Source organism: Macaca mulatta, chromosome X (assembly GCF_049350105.2).
Source record: "Macaca mulatta isolate MMU2019108-1 chromosome X, T2T-MMU8v2.0, whole genome shotgun sequence".
NCBI classification, from domain to species: Eukaryota; Metazoa; Chordata; class Mammalia; order Primates; family Cercopithecidae; genus Macaca; species Macaca mulatta.
The window spans coordinates 160,924,910-160,950,466 of NC_133426.1; the positions used below are offsets into that span (position 1 = coordinate 160,924,910).

The 25,557-nt window shown below is 50.6% G+C and overlaps 2 protein-coding genes and 1 long non-coding RNA gene across 35 annotated transcripts in view; 1 reads left to right on the plus strand and 2 right to left on the minus strand.

Annotated features, from left to right (window-relative positions):
• Positions 1-9,092, minus strand: part of LOC144329386 (NF-kappa-B essential modulator) — a 26,624-nt gene extending 17,532 nt beyond the window's left edge. For 12 of the 15 annotated variants that reach the window (XM_077988923.1, XM_077988921.1, XM_077988922.1 and 9 more), the window contains exon 1: positions 3,540-3,664. Coding sequence is in view for 1 of the 15 variants with exons in the window: in XM_077988919.1 (XP_077845045.1) it covers positions 8,846-9,034 (189 nt within the window). In the remaining 14 variants the exon portion in view is untranslated. Of the gene's footprint in view, positions 1-3,195; positions 3,440-3,539; positions 3,665-8,845 lie in introns of those variants that run through there. The other 3 variants (XM_077988925.1, XM_077988919.1, XM_077988926.1) reach the window with 3 other exon arrangements.
• LOC114675015 (glucose-6-phosphate 1-dehydrogenase-like) lies at positions 3,714-23,233 on the plus strand. Of its 19 annotated transcripts, none has more exons than XR_013412888.1 (5): positions 3,714-4,281; positions 5,120-5,247; positions 21,066-21,249; positions 21,423-21,791; positions 22,673-23,233. XR_013412888.1 is itself a non-coding variant. In XM_077989000.1 (4 exons), the coding sequence occupies exons 1-4, from the start codon at positions 4,225-4,227 to the stop codon at positions 21,267-21,269; spliced, it is 255 nt and encodes an 84-aa protein (XP_077845126.1). In that variant the 5' UTR covers positions 3,714-4,224; the 3' UTR covers positions 21,270-23,233. The 19 variants fall into 19 exon arrangements, 6 of the variants coding, with proteins under 6 accessions (XP_077845126.1, XP_028698181.1, XP_028698177.1 ...); XR_013412889.1 differs by having other exon boundaries at positions 21,066-21,152; positions 21,250-21,791; XR_013412890.1 differs by having other exon boundaries at positions 21,066-21,152; positions 21,250-21,515.
• LOC144338641 (uncharacterized) lies at positions 5,119-7,424 on the minus strand. The gene is made up of 3 exons (XR_013412901.1): positions 6,837-7,424; positions 5,721-6,703; positions 5,119-5,589 (listed from the first exon to the last, which is right to left on the minus strand). It is a non-coding gene; the product is annotated as an uncharacterized LOC144338641 (long non-coding RNA).
• Positions 23,234-25,557: the final 2,324 nt, after the last annotated feature.

The window sequence follows — 25,557 nt, forward strand, 5'->3', positions numbered from 1 at the left end:
AGCACTTTGGGAGGCCGAGGCAGGCCGATCGCAAGGTCAGGAGATAGACACCATCCTGGCTAACATGGTGAAACCTTGCCTCTACTAAAAAAAAAAAAAAAAAAAATTGCCGGGCACGGTGGCTCACGCCTGTAATCCTAGCACTTTGGGAGGCCGAGGCAGGCAGATCATGAGGTCAGGAGATCGAGATCATCCTGGCTAACACGGTGAAACCCTGTCTCTACTAAAAATATAAAAAATTAGCCAGGCGTGGAGGCGGGCGCCTGCAGCCCCAGCTACTCGGGAGGCTAAGGCAGGACAATGGCGTGAACCCGGGAGGCGGAGCTGGCAGTGAGCCGAGATTGTGCCACTGCACTCCAGCCTAGGCGACAAAGCAAGACTCCGTCTCAAAAAAAAAAAAAAAAAAAAAAAATTAGCAGGGTGTGGTGACATGACACGCGCCTGTAGTCCCAGCTACTCGGGAGGCCAAAGCAGGAGAATTGCTTGAACCCAGGAGGTGGAGGTTGCAGTGAGCTGAGATTGCGCCACTGCACTCCACCCTTGGCTTCCAGAACAGCCCCTTCTCCTGGTTTCCTCCCTATCTTGCTGGCTACTCCTGCCCAGGCACTCTCACTGGGTTCCCACCCTTCATGTTGGGGTGCCCCAGGGCTCTGTCCTAGGACGTCTTCTCCTCTGTAACTACATTCGCTCCCGCAGGAATTCTATCCAGTCTCATGCCTTGAACTCCAATCTTGATGCTTAATTAGACCTCTTTTCTAAACTCCACATTCATTTATCAATCTCAACATTTCTCCTTGGTTATCTAGTAGTCCTCTCAAAACGAACCTCTCTAAGACCCCCGACAGTCCCCAAAACTCAGATCTACCCAAGGCCGCCTCTGTTATCAGCTGATGGCAAATCCATCCTCCAGCTGTCAAGTCTTTTTTGATTCTCTCTCTCTCTCTCTCTCCTCTCTCTCTCTCTCTGTCACACACACACACACACACACACACACAGACACACACACACACAAAGAGCACATCTAATCCATCAGGAAATCCTGTCAAAATGTATCCCCCGACCCATCTGATCACACTAAGCAATTAACATTAACTATTTTAGGTGTCATAATGATATTGTGGTTGTTTTTCAGAGTCCTGTCTTAGAGAGAGGCACACTTAAATATTTAAAGATGATGTCTGAATTCACCTCCAAATAATGGGAAAACTCCTAGGTATATACCCGAGAGAAATGAAAACACATGTCTCCACATGAATGCTTGTAGCAGCATTACTCATAGCAGCCAGAGAGTAGAAACAACCCAAATGTCCACCAACTATGAATAAACAAAATCTAGTACATCCACATGCTATAACATGAACAAATCTTGCAAATATGCTAAGAGAAATAAACAAGTCACAAAAAACTAAACACTGTATGATTCTATTTATATGAGATGTTTATAACAAGCAAATCCATAGAGACATAAAGTGGATTAATGGTTACTGGGGAGAGCCATTTAGGGCTGGGGGGAAGATAAGCTGAGCTAAAGGGTATGGGGTCTCTTTGGGGAGGTGATGAAAATGTTCTGTGAATACACATACCACAAACCATTGAATTGTACACTTTAAATTGATGAACTGTGTGACATGCTAATGATATCTCAAGCTGTTATTGAAAATAATAATGGTGGCCAGGCATGGTGGTTCACACCTGTAATCCCAGCACTTTGGGAGGTCATGGCGGGTGGATCACTTGAGGTCAGGAGTTCGAGACCAGCCTGGCCAACATGGCGAAACCCTGTATTTACTAAAAATACAAAAAAAAAAAGAAAAAAAAAAAATAGGTGGGAGTGATGGTGCATGCCTGTAATCCCAGCTACTTGGGAGTCTGAGGCAGGAGAATCGCTTGAACCTGGGACATGGAGGTTGCAGTGAGCCAAGATTATGCCACTGCACTCCAGCCTGGGTGACAGAGTGAGACTGGGTCTCAAAAAAAAAAAAAAAAAAAAAAGAGGCCGGGCACGGTGGCTCATGCCTGTAATCCCAGCACTTTGGGAGGCCAAGGCAGGCAGATGACAAGGTCAAGAGATCAAGACCATCCTGGCCAACATGATGAAACCCCATCTCTACTAAAACTACAAAAATTAGCTGGGCGTGGCGGTGCACGCCTGTAGTCCCAGCTATGTGGGAGGCTGAGGCAGGAGAATCGCTTGAACCCAGGAGACGGAGGTTGCAGTGGGTGGAGATCACACCACTGCACTCCAGCCTGGCTACGGAGGGAGAATCTGTCTCAAAAAAAAAAAAAAAAAAAAAGAAAGAAAAGAAAAAGAAAAAAATAATAACGGGAGAGAATTGCGAGGGGTATAAACAAAATTAGTCACAAGTTGATAACTTCAATTGTTGAAGTTGGGAGCTGTGAATGTAAGATTCACTATACTGGCCGAGCACAGTGGCTCACACCTGTAATCCCAGCACTTTGGGAGGCTGAGGCAGGCAGATCACCTGAGGTCAGGAGTTCAAGACCACACTGGCCAACATACAGTGAAACCCCGTCTCTACCAAAAATACAAAAAATAGCTGGGCGTAGTGGCGCATGCCTGCAGTCCCAGCTACTTGGGAAGCTGAGGCAGAAGAATCGCTTGAACCCAGGAGGAGGAGGTTACAGTGAGCTGAGATCGTGCCACTGCACTCAAGCCTGGGCGACACAGCGAGACTCCATCTCTCAAAAACAAACAAACTAAAAAGATTTACTATACTAATTTTTCTACTTGTGTACATTTTTGAAATTTTCAATAATAAGATGCTCAAAGCACTGTCTCTTAGCTGGATTACTGCAATTACCTCTTAATAGGTCGCCCTTCTTTTACCCTTGCCCACTATGGTCTGTTCTCCCCACCACTGCTAGAACGATCAGTGTAAGACGTAATTCCGATCACATTCTTTCTCTACTGAGAACCCTACCATGGCTCCCCGTTGCCTTCTGCGTAAAAGTCAACCTCCCTACAACGGCCTACAAGGCCCTGTACCATCGGGTACCCCATCCCTTCCTCTCCAACTATGCTCCCCTCCCTCACTCTGCTCCAGCTATAGTGACCTCCGTGCTATTCCTCTAATGTGCCAGGACAGCCCATTCATTCTCAGATCACAGAAACAGTATGAGAACAGGCAGATGTTGTCTTGCAAAACGAGAAAACAGGCACATGAGATCAGATACCTAGCTGCCAAACTATATTTGAGGCATTTTCGAAGAATTTAACGACCCTGATCGAGCGCAGTCAACTTTGGAGAACAGAAAATGTCTCTGAACTAGAGAAGTCCTCGCACAAGGAGTAGGGTCAGACCCCGCAGTGGAAGAGAAGGGAGGAGCAGAAACCAGTCCAGCTCGCCGCCCAAGTAACCTGGGTCCTGAATCGGCCCGCCTTGGCCAGTGCTCCAGAAGCGCGCGGCAGGAACGGGCTGGGGCCCAAGACAGATGGGGGAGCCTGAACGTCCGGGGGAGTCTCGGAAGCGGCGGAACACCCACCGATGGAACCCTGTCTTTAGGGAAAAGGACCACACCTGTCAGCAGAGTCGGTCAGACGTGAGAAGGGTGGGAGCGGCGGACTGTGAACGCAGGTAGGGCCCCGGCGCTCCGAGAAAGTTCCAGTTCCGCGGTCGCCCTTTCCTTCTCCGCTGTCGAAAGCCCCGCTTCCGGCTTCCGGTGTCATAGCTGTGGGATCCGGAAGTAAAAACATACAAGCCCCGCCCCGGGAACACGGGAAGCCGGCGAGAAGTGCGAGGTCGCGGTAAGGCCGCATCCCGCTCCGGAGAGAAGTCTGAGTCAGCCAGGCTCTGCAGGCCCGCGGAAGCTCGGTAATGATAAGCACACCGGCCACTTTGCAGGGCGTCACGGCCTACACGCCCCCTCGTCTCTCGGACGGCGGCGTCTAGCCTCGGGGCGCTCGGCCGCCCCGCCCTCTCCGGGGGAGGAGTCAAGAAGAGACTGCCCAATAGGGCCGGCTTGAACCGCGAACGGGCGAGGGTTCCCGGGGGAGCGGCGCGCCAGAAGGCCCCGCCCAGGAGCCGAGGGACAGCCCAGAGGAGGCGTGGCCACGCTGCCGGCGGAAGCGGAGCCCTCCGCGAGTGCGGGAGGCCGCCGAGGCAGGCGGGAAAACCGGACAGTAGGGGCGGGGCCTGGCCTGGGCGGCGATGGGGATGCGGGAGCACTACGCGGAGCTGCACCCGTGCCCGCCGGACACTGGGGATGCGGAGCAGCGGCAGCGGGTATGGCAGGCAGCCGGCGGGCCGGCCTCCAGCGCAGGTGCCCGAGGGGCGGGGCTGGCCTGGGATGCGCGCGCACCTGCCCTGTCGCCGCCCCGCCCGCACGAGGGATGGCGGTCGAGGCCCCGCCCCGCACGCCTCGCCTGAGGCGGGTCAGCTCAGCCCAGGCGCCCGCCCCCGCCCCCGCCCCCGCAGATTAAATGGGCCGGCGGGGCTCAGCCCCCGGAAACGGCCGTACACTTCGGGGCTGCGAGCGCGGAGGGCGGCGGCGACGAAGCGCAGGTAACCGGGCGGGCGGGCGCCGCGCAGCCGGAGGAGCGTACTGCCCGGCGCTGCGCCGCGCGGCGGTAAAACACACGCTGTTTGTTCGAGAGGGTCTTAATCCGTTTATACCCCGCACCTCCTCTCTTGAGCCCCTGAGACCCCGAGAGCGAAGGGGACTTGCCGGCCGGGGTCTCCCAGCTTGGCAAGGGGAGGGCTGGAGCTGAACTCCGGCATCTGCATCATGTCCCTTGGTCCAGGTCATTGTGGAGTTCCCGCTACAGTCGGGAATGAATGGTCCTGGGCGCATAATTCCGTGCCCCACAAGGATTTTACTTGGTTGTCCAGAATTTATGCTCTAGCCGGAATCCACCAATGCTTTGGGTAATTTTGTAATGTACACCCTGAATGAAGGTTGCCTGGGAGAGTGTGGCTGGAGCCCAGAGCCAGCAGTTTCTAACCCATCAAGCACTCCCCAATGCCCAGCCGTTCACAAGGAGTGGCTTGGGTGATCAGGTGTCATCCCGGTGAGACCCCAGAGGAACTCTCAAGAAAAGGGCTAACTTCTCAATGCTCTCCTGTTCTTCTGCCTTGTTAACGAGCCTCTCTTCTACCAGACAGCGTCATGGCAGAGCAGGTGGCCCTGAGCCGGACCCAGGTGTGCGGGATCCTGCGGGAAGAGCTGTTCCAGGGCGATGCCTTCCATCAGTCGGATACACACATATTCATCATCATGGGTGCATCGGTGAGTCTCTCCCAGGCCCCAGTCTTGAAAGCCAGGAAGTGCCTGCTCCATGCCTCAGCTTTTCCAACTAATTGTTGCAGGACCACACAGGCTCTGCTAAGTTGAGCTCCTCCTCCCGCTCCTGCTAGTGTGCCAGGATCATCCCAGCTCTACCTGATGTGCATGTGCACTTGCAAGACATTTCTTTTTTTTTTTGGAGACGGAGATTGGCTCTGGTCGCTCAGGATGGAGTGCAGTAGCCCAATACTGGCTCACTGCAACCTCGGCCTCCTGTATTCAAGCGATTCTCCTGCCTCAGCCCCCCGAACAGCTGAGATTACAAGCATGCACCACCACACCCGGCTAATTTTTGTATTGTTAGTAGAGACAGGGTTTCACCATGTTGGTCAGGCTGGTCTCAAACTCCTGACCTTAAGTGATCCGCCCGCCTCGGCCTCCAAAAGTGCTGGGATTACAGGTGTGAGCCACTGCACCTGGCCACAGGACATTTCCGAACCCTGTGCCTAGCCTCTGAATGTAGCCCTTAGTCCTGGAGTTGCAGGCTCTTTAGGGACTGTCTAGATGGACTTCTTGGGGAAAACAGGGAATGCTATTCATTCTGTGGTTTATTTCAAACCTCTTCATGTCTTAACAAGTGAGTTCCAAAGGCAGGATCTGAGGCCTGATCTCTGCCTCTTCACTAACACTTCAAGTTCTGTCAATACAAACACTCAACCTTTCTTTAAACACTATCTCTTTGCCTCAGTTTCGAAAGCCTACCAAGAAGCTCTGCCTCACCCCACCTGGCCCCAATTGTCCAGCTTGTGGAACCGCCATTTTGCACTCATAGGAAAGACCAAAGAATAGTATAGCATGAGGATTTCCGTGGGAGGGGAAGGAGGGGTGGTCCTAGGACAACCATCACCCCAGACTAGAGCACCCTCCCCTGTGTCCCATGGGGCAGTGAGACTATGCAGGGGCTGGTGGAACAAGGGCTTCATCTCAAATTACACGTGGTCTCAGTTTTCACTTTTAACCCTGGATGCACTCAAGAATCTGTCTGCTCACTACTGTATGACCACCTTTGCCATTAACTTACCTTGTAACTTGAGAAGGAGCTCTGTCAAAACTAGTTAGCTCTGCCACATTGTGCGCCCCTCAGTGCTGGATGAGCTCAGTGGTTCTTTGTTCACATAGACAACGCGTTGTCACACTTTGCCAAACCTACTCCTTGACACCTTTGTACTTCTGATCAGAACTTAGAAAAGGAGAGCCAAAAAGGAATGAGGCAGCCGAGGGAGAAGGGCTCTGCCAGTGGGAGAGTAAGGAGGGGCCGTTGTCTTTTGACTCCCCGTAAGCCTGAGACCCGGGAGAGGTACCCAGGTGGAGCCCACAGTAGATTGGACTTGGCCTTATCCCCAGCCTCAGCCTGGTCCCCTCAGAAGAGCCATACCTGGCCGGGCATGGTGGCTCACGCCTGCAATCCCAGCACTTTGGGAGGCCGAGGCAGGTGGATCACCTGAGGTCAGGAGTTTGAGACCAGCCTGGCCAACATGGCAAAACCCAGTCTCTACTAAAAATACAAAAATTGGCCAGGTGCGGTGGCTCACGTCTGTAATCCCAGCATTTTGGGAGGGCAAGGCAGGCGGATCACAAGGTCAAGAGATCGAGACCATCCTGGTCAAGATGGTGAAACCCCATCTCTACTAAAAATACAAAAATTAGCTGGGCGTGGTGGTACGTGCCTGTAGTCCCAGCTACTCAGTAGGCTGAGGCAGTAGAATCGCTTGAATCAGGGAGTCAGAGGTTGCAGTGAGCTGAGATCGTGCCACTGCACTCCAGCCTGGCTACAGGGCGAGACTCTATCTCAAAACAAAAAGAAAAAGGCTGGGCGCAGTGGCTCACGCCTGTAACCCCAGCACTTTGGGAGGCCAAGGCAGGTGGATCACGAGGTCAGGAGATGGAGACCATCCTGGCTAACACGGTGAAATCCCGTCTCTACTAAATATACAAAAAATTAGCCGGGCGTGGTGGCGGGCGCCTGTAGTCCCAACTATTCGGGAGGCTGAGGCAGGAGAATGGCGTGAACCCAGGGGGCAGAGCTTGCAGTGAGCAGAGATCGCACCACTGCGCTCCAGCCTGGGTAACAGAGTGTGACTCTGTCTCAAAAAAAAAAAAAAAAGAAAAATAACAAAAATTAGCTAGGTGTGGTGGCACCCATCTGTAATCCCAACTACTTGGGAGGCTGAGGCAGGAAAATCGCTTGAACCCGGGAGGTGGAGTTTACAGTGAGCCGAGATGGCGCCACTGCACTCCATCCTGGGCGACCGAGTGAGTGAGACTCCATCTCAAAAAAATAAATAAATAAAAAGAGCCATACCTTCATCGGCCACAAACCTTAACAGCTAGGACTCTGACTGTTAAGCCCTTAGTCCAAGAAGCAGACTGGAGGAGAAGGTAACTGAGGTTGCTTTCTCCTCCTTTCCCCGTCCCCACCCCATGCTGCCACAGGGACACTGCAACAGAGCAACTCAGACCGTAATGATGGCTTATGACTCCAGGCCTTCAGCTCTTATTAGACACCTCATTGAGAGCATGCAAGCTTGCTGTGTGACTTGGAGCAAGTGTTTTCCTTTCCCTGAACCTCAGCATTTCGTATAGCAAATGACAGCTTTTGAAAAGAGTGCCCAGGGTCCTTAGGCTTTTCCAAGCTGATTGTGTCATTTCACTGCCTTCGCCTGTGGCCAGCTTGGGGTTGGGCAACTTTGTTTTGTTGAAATCAGTAGGGTTCCCCTTTGCTCTCTTCTGCTCTGAGAGTGACAACCTGAGGCTTTCAAAGCAGAAATAGGAAGTGCCAGCTCCAGCACTGTGGGTAGGGGACAAGGGGTCCTGTCTCTGAAGAGCCTCGTGGTTTGTTTCTTCCTCTTCCTGCTGGAGGGGGAGGTGGGAGGTGGTGTGCTCAGGCAGCACCTGGAACAGCTCCCGCTCCCAGGCTCCTTCTGCTCTTGATGCCTCACTCAATGTGGGAGGTAGGCAGGGTGGCACTTGAGGGCACACGATCCTAGAATGTGCTGCTCCAGGAAAGCAGCCCATTCTCCATTCATTCAGCAGACAGCGATTGGGTACTTCTGGGCCACAACAGCCAGTCCCTGCCCTCCTCATGGGACCTATGTGTTATTGTGGCCAGGAAACTATGGCAAGTAAGCAGACGAGCAAGAGCACAGGCTGGCGTGTGTTTCAGAAGATACACGTGGGCCGTGTGTCCCCAGCCCCCCAGAGCACGTAGATCCCACGAGGAGGGCCTGGAGAGCACCCACACAGAAGGAAGAGCAAATGCCCGGAGCCCCAAGTTGGGAACAAGCTCAGCATGACCTAGAAACTGAAAGCAGGCAAGTGGCTGGCAGACCCACAGCCTGGGCAAGCGGGACACCCTGGGGCAGGCTGGACCCACGTGGCCTTCCTCTGTCCTTTCCTCCTCCCTGGCCAGCTTACCTCACACTTGCGCACACACCCAGCTTCCTTCCTGGGGGCCCTGATGGCACCTCAGAGTTACCAAGTGGGCCACTTCCCGCCTTCTCAGGACTCCCACCCCTACCAGAAAGAGAGCCGAGGTACTTACTGCCCCCTTCCAGAAAGCTCTGGCCTTGTAGACCAGTGTGCACCTGGAACAGCATCTTTCCCCACCTGATGGGACCTCGATGAGGCCGGAGAGCCTCACAGGGAGTGAGGGGAAGAGACTGGGACTGAGAGTCTGCAGGGTATTCACCTCTCTGGGCCTTAGTTTCCTCACCTGGATCACAAGGGCCATGGGCTTGGGCTTGATGGGCGTTCAGGACGCATCCCAATGATGAGCCTGTGTGAGGGATGACCCAGCGGCCCCCGCCCCCACTTTCCTCGGAACTTTTCTGGGCTGACTTCCCCTTACTCCATATAGAAAAATCAACTCAAGATGAATTGAAGACTCCAAAACTATAAAAACCCTGGAAGATAACCTAGGAAATACCATTTTGGACATAGGACCAGGCAAAGATTTCATGACAAAGACACAATTCCAACAAAAACATAAATTCACATATAGGACGTAATTAAACTAAACAGCTTCTGCACAGCAAAAGAAACTATCAACAAAGTAAACCGACAACCTACAGAATGGGAGAGCATATTTGCAAACTGTGTATCTGACAAAAGTCTCATGTCCAGAATCTATAAGGAACTTAAATAAATATGCAAGCAAAAGACAAACAACTCCATTTAAAAGTGGGGAAAGGAAACGAACAGACACTTTTCAAAAGAAGAGACACACAGCTAACAAGCACATGAAAAAATGCTCCATATCACTAATCATTAGAGAAATGAAATCAAAACCACAATGAGAAGACAAGAATGGACCAAGATGGTGGAATAGAAGACTCCGCCGTTCATTCCCCTCACAAGGTCACCAATTCAACAACTATGTACGCACACAAAAGAAAACACCTTTGTAAGAATCAAAAATCAGGTGAGCACTTACAGTACCTGGTTTTAACTTCATAGTGCTAAAAAGGGCACTGAGGAAGTAGGACCCCTCACTGATCCCCCAGCTGTGGCAGCGTGGTAAAGAGACCATTTCTGTGCGCTAAGGAGAGGGAAAGCCAGCAATAGCAGAAAGTAAAATCAGACCAAATTTACTTGAGCCTGACCAACATAGAGAAACCTCGTCTCTGGTTAAAAAAAAAAAAAAAAAAGCTGGGCGTAGTGGCACATGCCTGTAATCCCAGTTACTTAGGAGGCTGAGGCAGGAGAATCGCTTGAACCTGGGAGGCGGAGGTTGCAGTGAGCCGAGATCGTGCCATTGCACTCTAGACTGGGCAACAAGAGCAAAACTCTGTCAGGAAGAAAGACAGGAAAGAAAGAAAGAAAGGAGGGAGGGAGGGAAGGAGGAAGGAAAAGAAACAAGGCAATTTTAACCTCAGGAAGGAAAAAAAGCCTCAGAAATAAATAGAATCTAACAGAACCATAAGTGGGAGAATGAGGAGGGGAAGTAGAGTGCAGAGGAGGGGAAGTAAATTGCATCAGTAATTAATGCCCATAAAATAGCATTCAAGAAAGAGGGGGAAAAAGAGAAGGGAGACAGACAGAAACCAAGAGAGTTTCTTTTTTTTCTTTTTTTTTTTTTTTTGCTGGAGCCTAGGTGACACCCAGAGTTTGGCAGAGGAAACTCTGATTGCGAGTCTGGGTGGCTGGAGTTTGCAGGGTGGGGGACCAGAGAGAAGAGAGCTGCAGAGGGAAAGAACCCTGGATATCCACAGAGGGTCCTGCTCGGGTATTCAGCAAACTACCGGTGAGCACAGGCGTGTGAGGAAGCTACCTGAGGCCAGGGAGGGGATCCCCCGAGAAAGTGAAAGGTAACTTTGCTCAGTGCTCAAGCAGGATAGAGATCAGGAGCTGTCCCCACCCTCCAGGGTAGAGAAGCTCTTATTCACTTGGCAGGCATCAGCCAGGATGCCAGGAATGGTGTTACCTCTGTAGGGTGGGAAACTGAAGCCTACAGTAAGAGCTGCTCTGGTCTCACGCAGCACATCTTCAAAGCAAGACTCAGCAGGGTCAAACCGTTTCCAAGTAACTTAACAGCTTCCCAGAACACAGCTCATGGATAACGTCTAGGAATACAGAAATACCCAGCAGCCAAGGAGACAGGCACGACATCTGCCGTCCAATCAACAGCTATCAGGGATACAGAGAAGCAGGAAGATGCAAAGCTCAATGAGGACAGAAATCAATCAATGAAAGGATCCAGAGTGGAAAGGAAGAGGTACAACTGCCTTTATTCTCAGAAAACACATTCGTCTCTGCAGAAAATCCAACCGAATCTACGCAAGAGCTACTAGACTAATTAGTTAGTTTAGCAAATTTGCAGGGCACAGCATATTTTAGAGAGAGCTGCTGCAAGGACCAGTGCAAATTAAAAATAGAGGTTTAATTCTCTCCGTTGAAGATAAGGGAAGAGACTCCTCCACCTCTCGTTTGATAAAGCATTTATTTTAGAAAACTTATACATCCTTTCTCTGTCTTTTTGAAAAGCATGAAGATATTTTTAAGAGCTAATACAGCCTCTTGCCATGTTCATGACCCCAGAAGGTCATTTTCAAGGACCTGGGAATCCTCTCTTTGAAATGTAAACATCAGGGAAGAAAGTGCCCCTATCTCCCAGTTTCCATGGGAGAAGAGTAGCTGAACTTGCTTCGGAAGTGGGCACCTTGCTCAAAGTTGCAAAACTAACCCCTTGCGTAAAGAAGACAGGGGAAATTTATTTTTTCTTTGGATAAAGTCAATTGCATTAGTCTGCTCAGGCAGCTATAACGAGGAACCATGGATGCGTTGACTTAAACAGCAGAGGTTTACTTTCTCACGGTTCTGGAGGCTACAAGTGCATGATGAAGGTGGCAGCAAATTTGGTTTCTGGTGAGGGTTCTCTTCGTGACTTGCAGATGGCCGCCTTCTGGCTATGTCCTCACATGGCCTTGCATCAGTTCGTGCGCACTGAGAGAGAGCACGAGAGCTCTCATGTCACTGATCAAACTGGATCAGAGCCCTGAACCTGTGATTTTGTGGAACCTTAATTACACCCGTAGAGGTCCCGTCTCCAAGTACAGCCACACTGGGGGTAGAACTTCAACATACGACTGGGGGAGGACACAAACATTCAGTCCCTAACACCAATTTAACTGATACACATGGTCACCCCAATTATCAGGTAATTGTAGGATGAACTATGGGCAAGAGATGGCACTGTCAAGTCGTCTCACTTGAGGACTGGTTACTGTTCATCTTGAGAGCATGTATGTCATGGGTTGCATCTACTTGGCTATAGAAAAGGGTCATATTTCCTTCTGTCTTTGCAGTGTTTTAGCAGATTGCCTGTGATGTGCATCACATTGTAGTGCAATGCTTGTTCAATCATGAAACTTTTCTGCCTTTGTGGAGATGTTTTCTACGTTGGCAAGTGATTTTGCCTTTTATTATATTTTCCCAACACTACAATCCTCCCTCCTCCTTCCCCCAAAAGAAACCACCTTTGCAAAAATTGTGTCTGTGAGACAAATTATGATAGTGAGCTGGGCTAACCCACTCTCCATTTTGCCTCTCCCTTAATTACTCCTGAGATTTTGGGACAAGCTGACTTTGAGAGACAGCATATAGTTTAAATGATAATAGCCCTTCCTGAAAACTCATGAAGCTATGTAAACCTAACAAAAGGCCATCAGGCTGGAGGAGGAGAGGAGCTTGCTTCTGCTAAGGTATTGCCAGCCATTCCTGCATATGACACCACCATGGTAGATTGGCCTTCTGAGACATGTTTTCCGTTTTTTTGCACGTCTGACACCCATGGCTCCACCTGGACCCACCAACCCTTCTCCTGTGTCCCCACCCAGGAGTGATTCAGCCCTCAGGAGGACAGCTTCGACTCCCTATGATTTCATCTCTGCCCCAACAAATCAGCAGCAAGCCTAGCCACCCCCACCCTTTCCCACAAACTGCCTTTGAGAAACCCCTAACCTGGAGGAGATCGATTTCAGTACTAACTCTTGTCTCCCACGTGGCGTGGCTGGCCTCGTGTCTATTTAATTCTTTCTTTACTGCAATGCCATGGTCTGTTTTTGTGCAGCAGGCAGGAGGAGCCCCTTGGGTGGTTACAAATTTGCGGCCTCATCCGGGATCTCCTACTTGTGATTCCTCAGCCCCCCCACCACCTTGATGGACCTGGAGGTGAGCTCTGGTGACTGCTTATTTAACTGAAGGCCATTTCTGGCACTGTCCCTGCTTGTGAGGTGCGGCCAACCACCTCACAGCTTGGGCCCGATTGCAGTGTAGAAACAGTTCCCGGAAAGCCGTCTTTCAACCGCTCTGGTGGGAATTCTAGGCGCGACCAACACCTCCTTCCTTATCCTGGTTAGTTCAGCTTCTTTGGATGCCTCAGTTCGACTCCTTCTGGGATCTGGGTTGTCTCTCCCTAAATAGTAGGAAGAGTCTTCATTTGGGAGATTTCTCCTCAATTGGGGACATTTCTCAGATGGAGAATAGGAGGTTAGTTTGGAAGAATACTCTTAAAAATTCTTGGTCAGGAATATTGGTTTGGAATCTTGGTCCATCTCGTCTCTTTTGTGTGTGTTTTTTGTACATGTGGAGGGGATCTCTCAAGGAACTGCTGATGGAAGTTCCACAGGCCTAACTCGGAGAACCTTCCTTATTTGTCTGGTCACATTCGTTGAGCACTGAAGGAACTGTTAGTGGAAGCTCAACAGGAACAGGCCTGTCTCAGGGTGACCGTCTGCTCTTCATCTTGCCCTGAGACCACCCATCGAATTTCCGGTTGGAGGTCATCCCTCCCCACCTCGAATGGATCAAAGACAATGGGGACCAATGGGGGCAAGTTCGAACCTTGCCAGATTGGATTGCCAGATTGGATTGCCAGATTGATATTGGGTGCTGACCAGGGTGACCAGCGTCGGTTTTGTTACATATATTTTGCTTCGGCTGGGATGGAAAATGTTAAAAGTTTTTTTTTTTCATCTGTTGCGCCTCTGGATTTTCCCACCTTTGTCCTCGGGTTGGAGGAAAGATGCTGGGATTCAGGTAGTCAAGTAGTACAAGTTGTAATTGAAGACAATTTAGGAAATGGAAGAAGGCGAAAGTCAGTTGAGTCCTTCCTCAGCATTAACTACTGACAGCATTTTGGAATAGTTTTATAGTTTTCTAATTGTATTAGACGTTAACTTTATAGCAAACACATAAAGGTATAAGGTTTTGCAAGTTAAACGTCCGTTTTTTCCTGAAATTTCTTCCTGCGACATATGACTTCCACCTCTTTCTTAAAAACTTCAAAAACAGGCCGGGCGCGGTGGTGCAAGCCTGTAATCCCAGCACTTTGGGAGGCCGAGACGGGCGGATCACGAGGTCAGGAGATGGAGACCATCCTGGCTAACACGGTGAAACCCCGTCTCTACTAAAAAATACCAAAAACTAGCTGGGCGAGGTGGCGGGCGCCTGTAGTCCCAGCTACACGGGAGGCTGAGGCAGGAGAATGGGGTAAACCTGGGAGGCGGAGCTTGCAGTGAGCTGAGATGCGGCCACCGCACTCCAGCCCGGGCGACAGAGCGAGACTCCGTCTCAAAAAAAAGAAAACAAACAAACTTCAAAAACATGTTATTGGAGGGCTGCATGAAAGATCCATTACAATGGAATTGTTGAGCATTTAAATTGCTCTCAGTTTTCCACCTGTTGTAGATAAGGATTCAAAGAGATTCTTGTCTAAAAGTCTCAACAGGAATGGTTGTTTCTTTAACGCGGATTCCAAGAGATAGAAGTACTTTCCATTACATTTCTATTTATGCATTTAAGGCTCGGGATGTACACAGAATGCTGGTTTCAAAGTATTAATTTTTGTTCCCCCATGCAGCTTTTTGGGAGGCATCTTGCAAAATTGAGAGTTTTTTGCCTGTGGTTCCATGAAATGGAAAAAGGTGGTTTTCCTTTGTGATATGACTTGGCCCCCACTGCTGTGATGTGGCGAGCAGGGTTGCCAGGGCTGCTCAGAGAAAGGGAACCCAGACACCTGGCATGCTGGCAAAAGGGTAAGAAGTCAGACTTCTGGCCTCTCTCTCTCTCTCTGTGCAAACTGGTGAAGTGAATGAAAAGGAACTCAGACACAGAACAGTAGCTCAGTTTTATTTTCAGCAGTAACATTGCAGCACCAATCCAAACACGTGGGGAGAGAGCAGTGAGGGGCCAGTCCAGGCACACAATTCGCCTCACCCCTCAAAAGCACAAAGTGGCAACTGCTGTTAAGGAATCATTTCCCGCCGGGCGCGGTGGCTCAAGCCTGTAATCCCAGCACTTTGGGAGGCCGAGATGGGCGGATCACGAGGTCAGGAGATGGAGACCATCCTGGCTAACACGGTGAAACCCCGTCTCTACTAAGAAATACAAAAAATAGCCGGGCGAGGTGGCAGCGCCTGTAGTCCCAGCTACTCGGGAGGCTGAGGCCGGAGAATGGCGTGAACCCGGGAGGCGGAGCTTGCAGTGAGCTGAGATCCGGCCACTGCACTCCAGCCTGGGCTACAGAGCGAGACTCCGTCTCAAAAAAAAAAAAAAAAAAGGAATCATTTCCCTAGGGAAGGATGCACTGCCCAGGACCGACACAGGTTTAGGCCTCAACCCCCTTTTCCGGGCTGACGCTTAGCCAAATTTGGCGGCACCAAGCGCTGCATGGTCCGTATCACCATGGAAAGCTGGTTGAGCAAGAAGATGACGGAAAGTTGGAGGAGACCAGAGTTGTTCGAAATTAATCGGCTAAAAGTGAGAGGAAAGAAAAGAATTTTATTAGAGAGGTGGCCTCCTGTTCCTCCCCCCACCCCCACGTCATTAGACTTAATCCTCAGGCGCCTCGCATAGAGTGCCGACATCAGGCGGCGACAAGCTCAGTGTGTCATACTCCCTCCTTAGACCCAACCCCTAGGCGTCTGCGTGCGGCCAATAGCGCCCCTCTAGTGGAGAGATGGGTCCGGTCCCACTGCCCCTCCCTCCCCGCCCCACCCCATCTAGAACTTACATAACCAGGTCACTGCCAGTCACCGTGAGCTCCCTGCGGACGCCCCCTCCGAGGTCTTCATATCTTGGGCCCAGATAGTGGCGGGCAATCTCAGCCTCCAAGCTGGACAGGAATGGCACTGTGAGGGTGCTGGTGGAGATTCCGTTAAGGCGATGGCGAGTGTGTGCTTCAGGTCTCCTTCCGCCCAGGCCGCCCTTTAGGCTTCCCAAGACCCCTCCCTGTGCCTCTGCAGGCCACGCTCCCCCTCAAAACGTCTTGATGCCAGCTGCGGCAGCTGCTGCCCCCCAGGCTGCTGCGTCCTGCAGCCACCCTTGGTTCCTCCGACTCCTCTTTCTACCCCTCAAGGGCATTCTCCCTGCCCACCCCCTCAAGCCTCTCTCTGCACATCCTCGGCCATCCCCAGGCCAACCTCCACCCCCTGCCCTGACCCTAGGGGCTCCTTGGGAAGGATACAACTGCCACTCTTGGCGTCCTGAGCCTCCTGCGGAGGCGGAGGCTGAGGCTGGGGCCAGGGCCTGGGCCTCTTCACCCTGCCCTGGGGCTTGTGAGGAGCCCTCAGCCTGGGGAGCTTCCCCAGCAGCACCGCTCTCAGATCCTGCGAAGCCCCAACCTCCAGCGTCTTCGGGACCTCCATGGCCTCCCGGGCCTCCAGCACCTCCGGGGGCACCAGCGCCTCTGGGAGCACCAGCACCGCCCTCCGCACCACCACTGGCATCATCACCTGCTCCTTTGTCTGAGGCCTGCATGGCCGCCTCGCCTCCACCTCAGAGTTAACGTTGAAGCCGCCTGTCCTCCTGGAGGGCCACTGGTGGGATGAAGCTCCCACACGAAACCCCCGCTTCCCCCACAATGCAAAGCTGGATGCCCACGGCGCCTACGCGCGAACAGGCCCCTGTCATGTGGTGGATTCCGCCCTCCCACCCACGGGCCCCTGGGTAGCCCAGTTGGCCCTGGAGAACCGGAAGCTACCTCAGGAGGCTCCACCTCTTTGGTGCATGACGTGCCTCTGGCTGCTCAGGGCGCCTGCGCAAACAGGCCCCTGGCCCCTGGGAGACCCTGTTAGCCCTGGAGAGCCCAACGCTCCCTCAGGAGGCCTCGCTTCTTGGCTTCTCAGAGCGCCTGTGGAGGTAGACTTACGACTACTGGACAAGAGAGGCTGGGGACAGGCCAGGGATGGGAAGTGGGGAAGGGAGTGGAGGGAGTCCAGACGGGAGGGCAGAAAGATGGGGCAGTGTGTGGTGGCGTAAATGGGCTCCAGAGACCTTCGAGGGACTCAGCCTGGGGGCGAGATTTGCCACCACGCTTTGGGCCTTGCACCGTGTGTGCAGAGAGGGGAGAAACACTTGTCCACGGCCCGTGGTCCCTCTGTGAGTCTAAAGGTGCTCGTCTGTTAATGGCCAGGGGAAGGAGAGCAGGCTGGGGGATACTGGGTCAGTCCGAAAGGCTCTGCCAGTCTTAAACTGTTCAGACTCCAAGAACACCAGTGTTTCTAATAACCATTCATTCGAGTGGGCACCTGTCTTTCAAGCAACCGGCTCGCTTGGGCCAAGCTAGAAACTTACCTCCCATGAGGATGGATGCCCAAAGCCCCCAATTGCCCGTGCAGGCACCACAAGAGGTGAATGCAAGCTTCCCACTCCCGAGGCCTTCACAGCATCTCCCTGTACCCTCCTGGCCTCCCTGCAGCCGCATCTCTCCTCTCCATCTCAGGGAGACCTCCTCCCTGTGAGTGGCCGAATTCCCCAGGGGCTCTCACTCTCACCAGGATGCAGGAGCATCAGCCGCTATGCTTGTCCTCCTCTCAAGCCTAGGTTTGGTAAAGGCTTCTCTTGGTGTCCAACCATCCCTTGTTGACAGTGGTATGCTGGTAAATGTTTGATAACTGGTTGTCTGAGGTGGGAAGGGCGGGGCAGGGGAGTGGTAGAAGGTATGTCTACACCTATGTATGTAACTATATTACAATTTCGACTCCCATTTGGAAGGTGTCACACACAATTGACAAACAGTCATAAAATACAAAACATTCTTGATTGTAAAATCCGTACACAGAATGGATTCTCACAGGCTGCTTCCGTGACTTTTTCCCAGACTCTTGTGTTTGTGATCACTCTGTGGTTGCAGGCGATGAAGGATAGGGGTTCTCACATGAATGTTGGTTGATATTTTCATTTAGGTTAACGACACAGACAAAAGTGAAAGAAGACCCTTCACGTGTTAATAAATGCCATGAAAGACCTCTTTGCTGAGCCAGATAATAGTTTTTGAATGCTAGGAAACTATTTCCTCAAATTGTGAGGCTACTCACCTTGTGACCACGACAGACGATGTGGTGCACTTTAAAGGTTAATTTCCATCATTAATATTTTCACCATCATGTGCTTAAGACTGGGAAGTCAACAAAACAGTAAGTGGAGCCCTGAATTGCAGTATTCACCATTGTCCGTGGTGTAAATACTCCCAACATGGATGATGCCAAGTAACAAATATGTCATCGCTCCTCACAGAGTCAGGAGGATGTGGACCATATCACACAGCTATACAGTATTTGCAGCACACAGATGCCATAGGCGTGAATAACCACAAGGGCATGGATATCAGTAAAATAATTAGAAAATAATCAGTTCTTATATAAATCATCTTAGTTATTTCTTATTGTTTCTTAAAGTAATCTTTTAGTTGAATCTTTGTGGGTACTTTAGTAGCGGTACATGTTTCTGGGGCACATGAGATGTTTTGAGATAGGCATGCAATGCGTAACAATCACATTGTGGAAAACGGGGTACCCATCCCCTCAAACATTTATCCTTTGTGTTACAACGATGCAATTACACACTTTCAGTTATATATATCACCTTAGAGATTCACACAATTTGTTGAATTGTAAGTTTATGCAGCAAACAAACAATTTGGAAATGGTACCAGTTGACAACTGGCTCCCACATTTCGGACAATGCAACAGCCAGCTCTCAGGAGCCCATATGGGGCAGCTCCAGCACTCCCACCGAGGAGAAGAGCACACCTCTCCCCTACTCACACCTCTCCCCTACTCACACCTCTCTAGACAGTCCTTTTATTAAATGCTCTTCAGTTAAATATGTTAGAGCGTGCCACCTGGTTCCTGCCGTGCCCTGACTAACACTCCAAAGGTAGATGCAGGCATCTTATTATAGAACCACACGGGCACATCTTCGTGTATCAGTTGGGGTGTGAGTGCAGATAACGGAAACCTCTCTGGCTAGTTTGGCACCGGGACCTTAACACACAGAGCCAGTTGCTTACAAAATCGTTCAAAGACCTGTCAGAATGAAATGTAGGCTGCAACTCTGGAAGTGACTCCCAGAACACCACAGAACTGACCTGCCCAGGAGCCAGTGCCTGTGCCACACGTGGAAGGTAGAGAGTCAGGAGGCTGCTGGCTCCACCTTTGGTCCTGGGAACACAGCGCCTTTGCTGTGGGTCAAGGATCAGGAAATTTCCTCTCTAATATAGGTTCCAGAGCCACTCTGCAGCTGCTAGGTCTGAACGGGCCATGAAAAAGGATGCCTTGGACCCAGTGGTGTGCCAGTCCAGGTTGAACAGTGGGCTCTCGAGAGGCAGGGAGGAGCCCTGACTGGTGGCATTTGCTGACTGCCTTGGTGTACGTACTCCCACCGAGGCCGATTGTGGAGTCTCCGGAGTGGAGTTGTGAAGAGATGTTCCCCCTGGGCTGTCACCACCAGCAAGTACAGGCTGGCTCCGGCACACCTCTGCATGCCTGCCTCTCACCACACGCAGAATCTCGGCTAACACTGACACAAAAACCGGAGTCTCTGTGACCTGCAGAGAGGACAGAGGCCGCTGATTCCACCTCAATTTGCCCTCCAAGTCACCTGCTAGTGCAAACAATTGTCCAGGTCTAGACCGCATACATACTGTGAGGCTGCACAGAATGCCACTTCAAAAGGGGCCAGGGACATGATGTTTTTTTTTTTTTTTCCTTTTTTTTTTTGAGACGGAGTCTCGCTCTGTGGCCCAGGCTGGAGTGCAGTGGCCAGATCTCAGCTCACTGCAAGCTCCACCTCCCGGGTTTACGCCATTCTCCGGCCTCAGCCTCCCGAGTAGCTGGGACTACAGGTGCCCGCCACCTCGCCCGGCTAGTTTTTTGTATTTTTTAGTAGAGACGGGGTTTCACCGTGTTAGCCAGCATGGTCTCGATCTCCTGACCTCATGATCCGCCCGTCTCGGCCTCCCAAAGTGCTGGGGTTACAGGCTTGAGCCACCGCGCCCGGCCCGACGTTGTTATTTCTTTAACATCTGCTGTATGAGAAGGCTGAGGAGCCGAGCCACTGAATGCACCATGGCTCTCCCTTGGGTTACTCCACATCCATAAGTATATTTGTATTATATATATGTATATGTATGTGTATACTTGTTTCACAAAGTGTTTAGACAAAGCCTTGCTCTTTTAACCAAGTACAAATTAAAGAATCTCTGAGTCCAACTATGACCTGTAAGCCCTGCTTCAGGATACCCCAATGTTTTGGCTAAACCAGTGTCTAAACTCTATGTATTGATTTATGACTTTGCCTGTAACTTCTGCTTCCTTTGAAATGTATAAAATAGAGCTGCAGTCTGACTGCCTCGGGGCCACTGCTCAAGTCTCGGGTTCGTGTCTTCTCCAGGCTGCGATCATTCATATTGGCTCAGAACACACCTCTTTGAAATAGTTTACAGATTGTGCTTTTGCTGCCAACAATGATGCTGGTTTGAGAGCCTATCATCTGTAGACTAAATTACAAAATGGCGGAGAGAAGGTGGGGAAGGGGGGAAATGAACTAATACAAATAAAATTATGTACCAAATAACAACGAAGTAAAGTAGACATGACCTCCTGTGATCCTCATTTTTGGAATTACATACATACCCATAGTTGGCCTCAGCGAACATACTGGCTGATTATGATTTTTCACTCGGTGGGTGACACAGGCTTCTGTTCCTGAGGGGTCTGAGCCCTTTTTGGGCCTGTCTAGGAGTTGTCACCTTCCACCAAATTTTACCACTGTAGATAGCAATATTAGCAAATGTTCCCTAAAATTCGGTGAATCTCAGAAATATTTTGCTGTGACCCCACATATGTAGCAGAAATTATACCTCTTCTTGACAGTCAGGGTCCATTACCTAGCCAACACAATAATCCTCCTCTCATTTGTTAGCTCAGTACCACAGGGATCCCAGATTTTCAGATTACAGTCTCTAATCCATTTCATTGCAGCTTTCGAGTGGGATATGGTGATGGTGAATGAGCCCGTAGTACATCCGTGGATGGTGGTGTTGGCGAAACCGCGGCAGTGGAGAGCATGTATATACACAGAAAAAGCATCTATTCCAAAGAGAAAAACTTGCTGCCCCCTGCAGAATGGAAGGGGTTTGATATGATATAATCATCTTTTCACCAGGTACGTCTGAATGTCTGTAACCCCAAATTTCATATGTTGAAACCTAATCACCGATATGATGTTATTGCAAGTGGAGCCTTGAATGGTGATTAGATCAAGAGGGCAGAGACCTCAAGAATGGGATTAGTGTCCTCATAAAAGAGACCCCTGAGAGGTTCCATGTGCAAACACAGTTAGAAGGCACCATCTATGAACCAGAATGTGGGCTGACACCAAACACCAAATCTGCTGACTCCTTGATCTTGAACCTTCCAGCCTCCAAAACGGTAAGAAATAAATTTCTGTTGTTTATAAGCTACCCAGTCTATGGTATTGTGCTGTGGCAGCCTGAATGGGCTAAGACAGACCCCTGTGGGATGAGCCCATATATGAGGCTCTGCTGTTGGGAGATTTGGCACTTGGTGAAGACCATGTTGTTGAGCCCGTGAGTAACTTCCATTTCTGTCCTCATGGCCACATTTATCATGAGCCCACTGAGCAAGAATCGGAGTAACTGAGGAAGGAAGTTAACTCACATCCCCAGAGCAGGTCATCACATCCACGTGAGTACCGAAAGCACCTCGGGAACGCACACAAGGGATGTGCATTTCCTGGTATTCTAGGCCCAATCTGGGAAGTCCATCCACATGCCTCTTCTCCAAGATGCCTGGCTGTCAATCTTCCAATATTGTTACTTCCAAGTCACCACCATATGAACAAACTCTTATAAACTTCCCATTGACTCAAATAGATCTATGCTTTTAGCACCTTCCTTCTGGGCAGAATGAACAGTAAGATGCAATTATCAAGATGTGTCCTCAACAATAATTATGAAGACTTGTTGAATGTGCCATGAGTGGTTCTTGAAGGGAAATTTAAAGTTTTGAAGGCTTAGAATAAACAAACAATGACTGAAAAGAATGACCTAAGCCTACAAGTCTATACGTTAGAAAAAGAGCCGAGTAAAGGCAGGGACAGTAGTGCAAGATATCCCTTCCTGATTGATGGATAAAACAAACGTTACAAGTCATAATAGCGGCCAGGCACGGTGGCTCATGCCTGTAATCTCAGCACATTGGGAGGCCAAGGCGGGCGGGTCACGAGGTCAGGAGATCGAGACCATCCTGGCTAACACGGTGAAACCCCGTCTCTACTAGAAATACAAAAAATTAGCGGGGCATGATGGTGGGTGCCTGTAGGCCCCGTGGTGTCTAGCGTGGGCCCCAAGGCTTGGTGACTTCAGGGACTTCATCACGGCACCGTCCGCCTCATTGCGTCAAGAAAAGGTGCCAATTAGAACAAGTTTCAGAGGAAAAATACGGCCTCCAGTGAATTGAACAGGCTAATTTAAACTTTGGCAAACTGGCTCACTCCGGAGCTCATTAGAAATTTTCCTCAACAGCAAGTAATGAATAACTTTCTTAATCACTTTCTGCTTATAAAGGTAATACATGTTCACTGTAAAAGAAGAGGAAATGTGGGCAAGTTTGGAAGAGAAAATAAAAAACCAACCATTATCTCGCCGCCAAGGATAACGACAATGAAAATGTGGTGTATTTCTGGATAAATGAGCTGATTCTTGTCTAGTGCCTACGACAGTGGTTTGGGACGTGGTAACCACCCAACAAATGTTACTGGTTATCATTATTCTCATTGCTAGTAGGCTTAGAACAGTCTTTTCCGATGCTATCCCTCCCCCAGCCCCCCACCCCCGACAGACCCCGGTGTGTGATGTTCCCCTCCCTGTGTCCGTGTGTTCTCATTGTTCAACTCCCACTTATGAGTGAGAACACGCAGTGTTTGGTTTTCTGTTCCTGTGTTAGTTTGCCGAGAATGATGGTTTCCAGCTTCATCCACGTCTCTGCAAACGACACGAACTCATTCTTTTTCATGGCTGCATATGTGCCGCATTTTTAAAATCCGGTCTAACATTGATGGGCATTTGGGTTGGTTCCAAGTCTTTGCTATTGTGAACAGTACTGCAATAAACATACGTGTGCATGTGTTTTTATAGTAGAGTGATTCATAATCCTTTGGGTATATACCCAGTAATGGAATTGCTGGGTCAACGAGTTGATGGGTGCAGCAAACCAGCATGGCACATGTATACCTATGTAACAAACCTGCACATCGCACACAGGTACCCCAGAACTTAAGGTATAATAATGGAAAAACGAAAGAAAGAAAGAAAGAGAGAAAGAGAGAGAAAGAAAGAAAGAAAGAAAGAGAAAGAAAGAAAAGAAGGAAGAAAGAAAGTCTTTTCCATTCCAACAATCAAATAAAGTTCATCTAAATTTTCTTCCAATGTTTTCACTTTTATTGTGTCTATATTAGGTCAATACATTCTAAACTCTTCAGACACTATAGCAATATTTCTCTATATAGCATTCCCCCTCCCCCGTGCTTCTACTGAGATACGTATCGGCAGCCTGAGAAGTCGGTGTTCCTTTGTCCACACTCATCGCTGTGCATCCGTTCCATTTCATTCGCTCCACAGTCAGCCGCACCTCAGAGTTGTCCTTCAAAGGGTGAGAGACTAAGACAGTTATCCAGTGACTCTTGGCCGCATCAGTGGGGGGCTGTGTCCAAGGGTACAAATTCCCCCGAGCTTCCAGGCCCACCCTGTGCAGGGCACAGGAAAAAAAGGAGATGTGTCGGGAGCTGCAGGAGGGGCGCTGGCACAGGGCACAGAGGTGCCCATCCCAGCAGCTGAGAGTCAGAAGGCACGTGCAGGGGGCCCAGAGGCTCAGCAGGATCTGAAATGTGAGAAGATGTCTACAAACACAGAGGTGCAGGAGGACGCCGGAGATGACAGTCACTGGAGGGGCTCTGAGACGTGCATAGAAAACAGGACAGAGCTTGGTAGCAGCACTCATTTGTCGCCCTGCCACACACAGCCTGTGTTTTCTCCTTGACGGCCCCATCTCAGTAGGACCCAATAATGCCAACGCCTGGAGATCCCCCTGGACAATGGTCTTTGTCCTCCACATCTGGTCCTCCCCTACACCTGGGGCTTGGACCTGCTAAGGAGCTCTTTCCAGCTTTCTAGACACCTGTGGAATCCCTTCACCCATCCTTCCCCGCCAGTGTGGCTGCTCTCCAGCCCACTCTCATCCTGCTCTCCCGCCAAGTGCCTCGGCTCCAGGGGGACGAGGCTTTCCCTGGGCTGCTGCCTTCCCTGCTCCCTTCCCAGTCCCCAGAAGGGTGCCGGCTGCAGAGGCCTCCAGAGCAGAGCCTTGCTCACCGCATCAGCTCCAGCTGGAGGAGGTTCCCCCTACCTCCTGTACCCCAACCCCTTCTTAAAGCAGCAGAGGCGGAAGCCGGAGCCTGCTTTGGAAAATGGCATGCTTTTATTGCTGCGTCTGCATTGACTTTTTAGCGCTCTAAGAATGTCCCCGCAGTCCTGCCGCCCTCTGCCAGCCCCAGCCCTCCAGCCTCTGTTCCCGTGTTGGGGAAGCCTTTCTCAGGGTCACTCAGCTGTCTCAGGACTGGATGTGGCACAGACATACGTAGGTAAAAGCTGCTACACGGAAGACTGGAGGTGCGGGAAGTGCATTCGCTTTAAGCCTAGAGGTGGGAGCCGTGTCCGGGGTCCTTTCCTGGGGGTGTGCATGTTACCAAAATACCAAGGGTTTGGTCTAGGTCCTGCTGCTGGCCGCACAGAAAGCCAAAGACTGAGACGAAGACAATTACCAGGGAAGACAGCTTTAATTGGGTGCTGCAGCCGGGGGATGGGAGTTAAGTCTCAAATCCATCTCCCTGACTAAAACTAAGGGTTTATATAGCAGGGAAGAAAGGCACCAATGTGTAGGAAAACAGGAACTCGGGAGGGCCCAGAAAGCAATCCTGATGAATGAGGGGGTCCAGCATCTCATTGCCTGGATGCGATCTGGTGAGTTTCGGTTCTTTGATACTTTGAGAGGCCCCAAGGTCATTTCCTGAGGAAGGAATTCAGATAAAACAACTGTAAGGTTCAAGCTTGAAGACCAGAAGGGTCAGTTTCTATGTTTATCAAAAAGAACAGCCTACGGGACGATTGGATCGGTTTCATGCCCAGCCCAGGGTGCAGGATGTGGGAGGCCTGAGTTGGCCTGGTGAGCAGCCCAGACACCCGGGATGGAGGAGTGCAGCCTCTCCTCCCACAGACTTGTGAACAGGGTGTGGAGACAGACACCCAGCTCCTAGGACCATGCCACCCCCACCCCTGCCTACCTCTCGCAGCACCTTTCCTGTGGATCTGACGCCCTTCCAGACACAGAAGTAGGCCAGCACCCGGCAGGCCAGCAGACCACAGGGTCACCTCCCAGCTGAGGGCCCTCCGCACCTCCG

Excerpts from the sequence above, each read along its gene's own strand:
- LOC114675015 (XM_028842344.2), top strand. The coding sequence starts at position 4,170 with ATGGGGATGCGGGAGCACTACGCGGAGCTGCACCCGTGCCCGCCGGAC. Across the intron at positions 4,282-5,119 it reads CGGGCCGGCCTCCAGCGCAG|ACAGCGTCATGGCAGAGCAG; the intron begins GTGCCCGAGGGG and ends CTCTTCTACCAG. Across the intron at positions 5,248-8,413 it reads TCATCATCATGGGTGCATCG|GAAACTATGGCAAGTAAGCA; the intron begins GTGAGTCTCTCC and ends TATTGTGGCCAG.